The 9,842-nt window shown below is 47.4% G+C and overlaps 1 protein-coding gene across 2 annotated transcripts in view; it reads right to left on the reverse strand.

Moving 5' to 3' along the window:
• Positions 1-8,354, reverse strand: part of C6H3orf20 (chromosome 6 C3orf20 homolog) — a 39,774-nt gene extending 31,420 nt beyond the window's left edge. For both annotated transcript variants that reach the window (XM_032906083.1, XM_032906082.1), the window contains exons 1-6: positions 5,048-8,354; positions 3,897-4,037; positions 3,080-3,196; positions 2,529-2,537; positions 2,042-2,174; positions 858-1,127 (exon numbers count right to left, since the gene is read on the reverse strand). In XM_032906083.1, the coding sequence (XP_032761974.1) occupies positions 858-1,127; positions 2,042-2,174; positions 2,529-2,537; positions 3,080-3,196; positions 3,897-4,037; positions 5,048-5,525 (1,148 nt within the window). In that variant the 5' untranslated portion in view covers positions 5,526-8,354. The remainder of the gene's footprint in view (positions 1-857; positions 1,128-2,041; positions 2,175-2,528; positions 2,538-3,079; positions 3,197-3,896; positions 4,038-5,047) is intronic.
• Positions 8,355-9,842: the final 1,488 nt, after the last annotated feature.

A 9,842-nucleotide genomic window follows, 5' to 3' on the forward strand; every position in this document is an offset into this window, starting at 1 on the left:
GGACTTATTATCAGGATGCCATCACTGTTGGAGTCAAGTTGAGTGTTCCTGTAGCAATGGTTAAGAGGTTAGAGGTAATTCCACCTGGGGCACCTCAAAATTCTGGGACAGGTAAGAACAAAGTTCCCAGGCAACCCTTCTTTGGTCCCTTGGCTAGAAATCTAACTTGTGAACATGTGTGGAGACTGGTCAGTGCAGGGAGGAGTCGGCGCTAGGGCAAGGTAGCCCCACATGGGCCTGAAGTTCCCTGCAGCTGCTGCTCACAATTTACACGCGTGTGGATACATACGCACGTGCATATTTCTGAAGAAGGTCTAAAGTGCCCATTGGATTCATGTGTCCTGTTCTGCCACTACCCAACAAGGGTTTAGCCGTCCAAGGCCGAGCTTAGCTGCAGGTGCAGCAAGTGTGCAGCCAATAAGGGCTTAGACTCCAAAGGTGAAGCACGAGGACCACAGGGATAAAACAACTAGTGAACAAGGATCAAGGAAACAACCCTCCCCAAACCAGTTAGAGATTTTTACTTTTCCTCCCACTGGAAATGAACCATCCTGTTGGTAGCTTTCTCTCTCCTGGCAGAGCCTTGAAGGCAGGGACCTGCCTGCACAGGCAAGCTTCTCACAGATATGAAGGGCTTGATATTCTCCTGCTGACTTAAACTATACTGAACTTAGACTCTGAATTCTTTCCTCAGTCCCTCCAGAGCCTGACCTGGACCAACACTTACCCCCAGAACATCCTCAGCAGGCTTCTCTAGTTGACCAAGAGTCCCCAATGAAGAGTTAGTTAGCTGTTTCAAGCCCAGGGGTTCTCTGGGCTAAGGTGAGGAGAAAGAGTAACACCCATCAAAAGGATATTAAACGAAGGAGGAGCCATCATAGAAAGTGTAATGCAGCTTGATGGGCTTCTTGGGCCCCCTCCACTCTTGAGAATGGCGGCCCATTTGAGCATGCTGGCTGGAAGGCTGGTGAAGAGTGGAAGCAGTAACCTGAGTTCCCGCAGTGAGAGGATGGTGAGATTCCCCCTTGGAGGCCAACATTAAATGAGAGGGTATCTTTGACCTGTAGTTGCGTAAAATCATGGGGCAGGAGGCATTCCTCCCTCTCCACAAGATCCTTTCGGCTTCTCTGTGGGAAGGAGATGAACGCATCTTCTAGGCGCTCGGTTCTCACTCTCCAGAGAGGTTCTCTATAGCCCCTTCCCAATATCCAAGACTCAAGACTCCCACCCCAGTCCCCTTGTCCCAAAGTGCATACCCCATCCTGTTCTTCTTCATATGCAAAGGTAGTATTTTAGGAAGAAGTGGGAAGGTGTCAGTACCCTGGGAAGATCAGTCTTTGTCTGATTGTTTGGACCTACATAATGGGGCTATGCACAGAGAGGGACTCTGGAACAGTGGGAGACAAACTATCCCTTTACCCACTATCCTGAAGTTCTGGGTGGGTTTATCCTAGCATGTCACAGTACAGAGGTAAGCTGGGTGGCTGTTCCTACCTGTAACTTGGCCCAGTGATTCCAAAAGACATAGATATGAAATAGGAATTAAGCTTTATGAGCAGGACAGTTAGGGAAGTAGTTTTCTGCTAGGCATCCCAGTATCCCTAAATAATATACCGTGACTCACCTATGTGAGTGACATAGTCTGTTTAGAGAGATATTGAACACTTAGCAAATTATGCCTAAAAAATTGCCACATAGGGCACAAGCCTGTGAACTGCAGGGAGCTACACAAATGACTTCCTTGGGTGAGGGAGGATGTGCAGAGGCAGAGACGGTTGAACAGGAGTTGGGCTAACAGAGCAGGGCAAGCTCCAGAATGGCTTTATTTTCTTATCTGTAATTGGATGGACCATGTACTCTCTCTCTCTCTCTCTCTCTCTCTGTGTGTGTGTGTGTGTGTGTGTGTGTGTGTGTGTGTGTGTGTGTGTGTGTGTATGTGTAAGGACATGACCTGGGGTGGGGTGTGCACTTACTGCTATGACACCCATCTGTCCTTGTGTCTCATGTCCTGTAGACACCATCCCAATATCTAGGCACTCACATGTGGCGACACATATCCTGCAGCTTTTCCCGGGCCTCAGGACAGGGGTCAGGCAACTCAATAATAGTGCTTTCAGGAGGGGTTCGGGCTCGGACCGGTGGAGATGAGACATCGTCTATAGCCTTTGACCTGCCTGTAGTTAGAGGTGAGAGGTAGAGAGACAGATATGGTGGGCTTTAGAGGTGGATCCTTGAATGTCACATCCTCCTGGGAAAGGGCTGCAGAACACGTTAGGTTTGTGCTATGCCGAAATGGGGATCATCACCTGCTAACTCAGTCAGCCAATAATTAAAGTACTTCGAAGACTGAGGAACACAGTGATGGGCAGCAGCAATAGCAATGAAGTCGGCCTTAATGCCGATGCTTCCACAGTCCTCTATAGCCAGTCCCCTTTTACCAAGAACAGTGAAGCATGAGGAAGACAAGTCACACAGGCAGCCAGGATGGGTGAAGAATTGGCTTCAAGCTTCTCAACTTCTAGCCTTACCTCCAATATCTGTGGAATTACAAGGGGCAGCATGAGGCAACCCTGGCCTTCCTTCATTATCCAATCCCCACAACACACATGCCTGTCTGTGTAGCTCATCTGCCATCATAGTTGACAGGATGGATGTAAAGTCCTGAGGCCTTTCCTATTCACAGCAGGCTCCTACCATACACACACCTTACCTCTGGAGCTTCTTTCTCTCATCTGCTGTCTGTTTTCCCTAACGTTCCCTCCCTTCTGTGTGGGACTTTCTCAACAGGTCAGGGGAATCTTCTGTGACATTGCTTTCTGCCCACAGAACTGGAGCCTGCTGAGTTTAGGATACAAATACCTCAGCTCCCCATTGATGGTGTGGCTGGACAGTGCTGTCTCATTCACATTCTGGACAGTGCCTGGGTTAAAGGACTAGACTGAGTGGGGGATCCACGTGGGGAATGCAATGCAATTCTTATTGCTGTAACTACATGTGCTGCAGCTCTGGAGTGCTTATAAGGACCTGTGTGTCACAGGGTGCTGAATCTCTGTGACTGGAGATGTTACTTTTTCCTCACCTCTCTTCCTGCTTTCCTTTCCTGTGGAGAGGGAGAAGCTCAGACAGGCTGTGGATGCCTGGAAGACCAGCTGGTAAGGTGTGTTCACTCCCATAGCAGAAATGTTCATGGGGGATTCTAGGGAAGAAGAGTGAGTCTTCTTTACCATATTTGAAACTTCAGTTAAATTACAAAATGTAAAGTATTCTTCTCTTTTAAACAGCAGGCCAGCTATTGCAAAGTTACCTGTAGTCATAAACCAACCCGGAAGTCTTATAGGGAAAGAACTCATTTTGTTGCTCGCTATGAAACAGTATCTCCATGGACCATAATTTGTCTTCATTGATGGACATTTATTTCTAATTTTTCTGCCTCTCCAAACAATCCTGTAACAAGCATTCCTGTAGGATTGCTTGTACTCGTGGACCTGAGTTGTGGCTAGCATTGGGAGCTGGTTCCCATATACCATAGACAGGTGAGCTCAGACCCAGAGTGCCAGGATCGGCAGCAGTCCGAGGGGTGACTTCATTGCTGTGACATCTTTACCACGTGCCCTAAAGGGTTGCTCTGCAACCAACTGGAAATCTTAAAACCTTAACAACAGACGGTTATGAAATACATCACAGGCAGGGCCTGAGGGGCTAGACTGTGAGTTGTGAGGTGCAGACATTTCCACCAACAAACAGACTGTCCTCCACCAGAGGTGCATGAGCTCTCCATGCCAGCAGCGCCGCCTCTAGAGCTGCTCCACAGCCACATCAACCCTTGGGAGCTTTGGCCTTTCTATCGCCCTCTTGTCAGTGCTGTCTGTGCTTTCTCCCTACAGGAGGACACCCACCTTTCCCCAGCTGAGCCGAGCTGAGGCAGCTTTTCCCGATAGTTCCAGTCAGACAGTCAAAGGCCATCTCCTTTGCATTGAGGTGGAGTAGCTGGCTGGCCTCCACAAAGCGCTTCGTGATGTCCAGAGGGTTGGCACCTGCTGAAGGAATAAACAATGGCAGTGTTCTCCTCTGGCATAGACGACTCTCCCAGAAAAAGGCCTTTACAAATGGCCCAGGAAATAAAGGTGAAGACTTACTCCTGATGGAAGGATGAGGAGCTCCTGATGTGCACACTTGGTTGCACAGAGAGCTCAAGATCCAGCAGGCATCACCTTGCTCCCAGCCTACCTGCTGCCTGCCTGCTCCTCTACCCCTGCCTGTATCCTGCCTGCCTCCTTGCCCCTGCCTGGGCCCCTGCCCCTCTGCCTGCTCACAGCTGAGTACTGAGGACTCCAAGAAACTGCTGCTGACACTGCTTTAGGTTCTTCCCCAGTCCTAGAATGTCCCTCAATTTGGAGGCACTGGGCACTTAGAATTCAATTTGGCATTGGTTGAGTCAGACTCTTGATTCACAAATTCCATGTCTCCACTCATCAGTGAAGCTCTGTCCACCTCTGTACCATCACCCCAAACTCCTCCCTTCAGCACTGCTAACCCTTCAGATTTTTGAATGGGCACACCAGAGATGGGTGGCCAGAATGAAGGGAAGGTGGGAGAGCAGAGGGAGGCACGCTTCTTGCCGCAGACCCATGGCCACCCGTCCCAATCCCAGTGCATACTTATATAGGTTAAATAAGCCCTTATCTGAAGGCTTAGAACCAAAACGGTATGGGGTTTGGGAGAGGTTGGTGTTTTGAAATGTCTTTCTGTACATACTGGGATATATAGGGATGGGACTCAAGAGACATGGAATTCTCTGATGCTTCCTTTGCACCCTGCATGTAGATTAAATATTGTTTTACATGCAAATTACCATGCACTGTCAACAATGGAATATTCTATGGTGGTATCATATAGACACTCAATATTCTTCAGATCACAGAATATTTTAGATTATATATGCTCAACTCATACCTGTTGGGGTAGATGTGGTACACACACACACACACACACACACACATCCTACCTAGCTGTGTGGAAACAGAAGGGAATCTGTGAGCAGGCTTACCAGAGGCAGACTCCACCATGGCCTTCATCTTCAGGGAAAGCAGCTCTGTCAACAGGTGGATGGATTGCCGCTGGAACTTGTGCAGGGTATCTTGGCCATTGGGCATCAGTCGAGCAGAAGCAGAGCGGGGGGCCAAGGGCTTGCCCCCACTGGGGGTTGTGAGCAGTAGTGGAGGTGGTGGGCCAGGTGGGGGCTGCTTCTTCTGCATGGGGAGGACCTGCGCTGGGATCACTTCTGCAAGCACCACTGTAGGAGTTCCCAAGGTGATCACCAGATCCGGAATCTCCGATGGAGTGGGCACTGCAGGGTCACTGATGAGCTCCTCCCAAGTGAACTCAAAAATATTCCTAATGCCTTTGGGGATGGAAATGCCTGTGTTTCGGCAAAAAATGAGGAGTTTCGAGACGTGAGCCAGCAGTTTGGGGGCTGAGGCTGAATATTGCAGGTACAGTTCTCGGTTACTTTTGACCTGGTTCATGTCGTCTGGGCAAGCATACTGCTAGGTGACACTGTCCATCTCAAAAGAGAGGGACACTCAGCTGTAACGATTCAGCACGCTGACAAGTGAAGAGATGGGTCAGCTCTTACCTACAGAGAAGTCTTGGGGAAAGACGGAGTGTACATGCAGAAGTCACCCTCAAATGTCATTGAGTCGTCAGTTTCTGTCTCAGAAAGATAAGAAGGGTGCTGGTCATTCCTTCGTGCTAGAATACAGCATTGCTCCCTTCCCTCATCTTCCCTAGGAGAATTGCCCAACAGCAATGTAGTGAGCTATACAGGGACAGGCCTGCTGCTGAGGACGAATCCAGAAAAGTTCCAGAGAGGGTAACAGAAACTGAGAACCTAAGGTAAGAACCTTGGGAGCAAGATAAACAAAAGGGCCAGGGCAAGGAGGGAAGTCTCACCACAGCTTTTGTAGTTAGCGACCTAAGGGTGGAAGATCTGCCTGTAGTTTACTGATAAAAGCCTGTAAAAACAAAAGAATGCCATTGGCTCTCCCCACAGACAAGGAAATGGGAACCCCTGGTCACAAACCTTCGATGGGCATCCAATTACTCAACATGTACACACTAGGTCAGGCAGGAAAGCCTGAAGGACAATGCAACCCCACAGTTTATAATCTGAGGCCACAGGCCACATCCCACCAAGTCTAGGACATTGACAATTGGAAAGTGCAGTTAGAAAGAGGCCATCGACTGGATGATGAATCACCACAGCAGAGGCGTTAGTGTGGAAAATGTATACCCTTTCATTAGTGGACTGTGGGAAGCATTCTCCCTCCTTCACAGAGCTGTTCAAGGTCTCTCAGTGCTCAAGGAAACATTGGGGGGCCTTGAATTTAGCAGATAACACATTTGTGAGAACATACATTTTCTGGATTTTATTCTATACAAATTCTCCTGGATCTTACACTATATAAGAACAATGCCTGATTGCTTATTTCTGAGGGCCTTCATGAGGGTGTAGGCCTCTAAAGGGCAATGTACAGGAGTGTCCATTGAGAGAAATTCAAGCAGAACTTTCTTCCCGCTCATGTCTTTCCAGCATCATCCTTCTGTGCTGGCTCATCTCGGTCATCTATCCAGAAGCATCTTTCCATGATGTCAACCACAAGTGCGGGGGGCAGGCTGCTGGCTGCACCCTCTCACCATCCTTGGCAGTGAGTGCAGCTGTCCAGCCATCTTGTTTTCCACTTCCCATCCTGACCACCACTTTTCTGAACAGGCAATTCTCCTCCCCTTTTCAAGCTCTGACCTTGGGAGCCACCCCCAAGGTCACCATTCCAGGATAGTTCCTGAGGTGAACGCCTGCAGCGCTTACACAGAGGGTCCATGGTACTCCTCTCCAAGACTTTTGCTGATGAGGAACCAGAGCCCTTGATTGGGAGATGTTTGTCCCCAGATTCAAAGCATGACTTTGGCAAATAGGACACCACTTTCCCTGGCCTTAAGCTATCTTTGCCCATCTATCAGGAACAAAGCTCCCAACAACATGAGTCCCATAGGACAAAGCTAACATTCTACAGGCTTGAAGACGAAGCGGCTTCCTGTGGTTACTTGCTGACCTCTGGCAATGCCATTTCTCAGCTTTGCAGACACAGAAAAATAGATTTGTTCTGGAATAATTAGTCCACAGAACAAAGACCCCATTCAGAATCTCAGGCAGCAAGGCAGCAAGCCAGAGAGGTCTGACCCTAACTGTACAGGGCAGATAATGACGACGACAACGACGACGAAGATATTTCTTCCCCATCACCCACCCACTCACCCTCCTTCTCTTCTTCCTCCTCATCCTCATTCCTCTTCAGTCAGAACTCAAAGGAAGAACAGAAGATGATTAGGCAGTCCCGGAAGTTGTGCAATGTTAACCATTTGGAAAACTTCTCCCCCATCCTCCTAACCAGATTCTACCATTTGAAGTTAATTATGAAGACATACCATACAAATTATACATACACACACATATATATGCATGGTTATGCACAGATGTATGCACATACATGTAAGCATGGGGAGTCTAGAGGTTAATCTTAAGTATTGTTTCTCAAAAGCCACACACCTTGATTTTTCTTAGTGGAACCTGTGAGTCACTTGCAGGTTAGACCAAATGATCAGTGATTCCCAAGACTCTGTTTCTGGAATTACACTACTTACTAGAAAACACACTACTACACATGACAAATATGGTACTGAGGGTCGAATCCAGGTCCTCATGCTTACACAGCAAGCAAGAGCTATCTCTCAATGGCTGTTCTAGACATTTTAATATCAGTGGAATCATGAATTATGTGTTCCTTCTTGCCCCTGAGGAGTTATGGCACTTGATGGCTACCAGAGGAAGAAGTCATGTTTGTTTAAGGATACAGCCACTGGTTATGTCTCACATGCACCAGTTGGACCACACCCATGTACATACCAGCTGCACTAAGTGGTCTTGGTGGGCATGGTGGTTTAAATGAGAAATGTCCCAGGCTCATTCATGGATTTGAACACTTGATCCTGAATTGGTGGCACTATTTGGGGGAGGTTATGGGAACCTCTAGGAGGTACAGACTTGCTAGCTGAAGTATCTTGGGAGGTTTTGAGGGTCTATAGCCTGACACCCCCCCCCTCTCTGCTTTGGGTGTATAGAGATATAGCCAGTCAGCTTTCTGCTCCTGCCCTTCCTGGATGCATACATAGGCTCTCCTTCTGGAACTCTAAGTCAGAATAAACTCTTGCTTCTATAAGTTGCTTAAGGTCATCGTATTTTATCGCAGAAATGGAAAAGTAGCTAATACAGTGAGCTTTAAAAGCAAAAAAGGAAAAGAAGAAGACACGAAGTTAGCTGGTGAAGAGGTTAGGGAAGTTTGGAGGCTGTGGGAAGGGAGTGGGCTGGGTGGTATAATCAAAATATATTACATGCATGAATGAAATTCTAAGAAAAATATAATTATAGATGTGGTCCCTTGTGATGGTTTGTTTGTCATGGTGCTTTTAAACTGTATCCATGATAGGCTAGGCACAATGGCACACACATTTAGTCCCAGCAATTTGGGAGGCAGAAGCTATTGGATCTCTGAGTTCAAGGCCAACATAGTCATAGTCTACAGAGCAAGTTCAGGATAGCTACGGCTACACCAAGAAATGCTGCTTCAAAATCTTTTTTTTTTTTTTTACTCATGAGCTGGGGACATGAATCAGCAGTTCAGAGTGACCCAGGTTCAATTCCCAGTACCCACATGGTAGCTCGCAGCCATCTATAACTCCAGACAAGGGTATCAGGCCCATCTCCTGGCCTCTTCTGGCACTGCACATAGAGTTCACAGATATATATGCAGACAAAACACTTATATTCATAAAATATGATTTTAAAAAATTTACCCATGTGGCAGCATGCATAAGTACTTCATTACTTTTTGAATTTTACTGCTGTTTGCTGAGACAGGCTCACTGTTGCTCTGGCTTCCCTCAAACTAGGTAGACCAAATGGCCTCAGTACTCCCAGAGATCCGACTGTCTTTATCTTCTGAGTGCTGGGATTAAAGGCATTTGTCATAGGGCTAGAGGAGTGGCCCAATGGTTAAAACACTGGCTTCTCTTTCAGAGGACCCAGGTTCAATTCCCAGTACCAACATGGTGGCTTACAGCCATCTATATACCTCAGTTCCAGGGGATCTGATGCCTTCCTCTACCCTTAAGAGCACAAGGCATGCATGTGGTGCATAAATATATATGCAGACAAAACACCCATACACAAAATAAAATTAAAAAGCATGTAACACCACACCAAGTCTTGTTTTTCATTTTATCATTTTGTCTGTGCATGTGTGTGTGACATGTATGTGAATGTCAGAGGACAACTGTGTAGAGTTGACCCCCTCTACCTTTACATGGGTTCAAAGGCTTGAACTCAAGTTACCAGCCTTGCACAACACGTACTTTACCTGTGAGTTAACCCTCAAAGTATTTGTGTGAGGCAGGGACACGTGTAGGAATGTTCATGTGTGTGTAAGTGGAGGGAGGGAGTCTACAGGTCAGTTTTCAGTGACTTTCTTGATCATTTTCCATTTCACATTCTTTTAGATAGAATTTTTCACCTAAACTAGAGCTCACTTACTGGCTATACTGGCTGGCCAATGAAGATTAGAGATCTCTGTCTCCCCGATCCCCATCACTCCCTCACACCACACTGGGGCTGTAGTTGTGCCAGGCAGGAGTGAAAGGCATCAGAACTCTGTCCCTCACTGCTTGCGCAGAAGGCATTTTACTGATTGAGCCATCTCCCCAGGACTCAGTGTCTGCCTTTCTGAAGA

Source organism: Rattus rattus, chromosome 6 (assembly GCF_011064425.1).
Source record: "Rattus rattus isolate New Zealand chromosome 6, Rrattus_CSIRO_v1, whole genome shotgun sequence".
Classification (NCBI taxonomy): domain Eukaryota; kingdom Metazoa; phylum Chordata; class Mammalia; order Rodentia; family Muridae; genus Rattus; species Rattus rattus.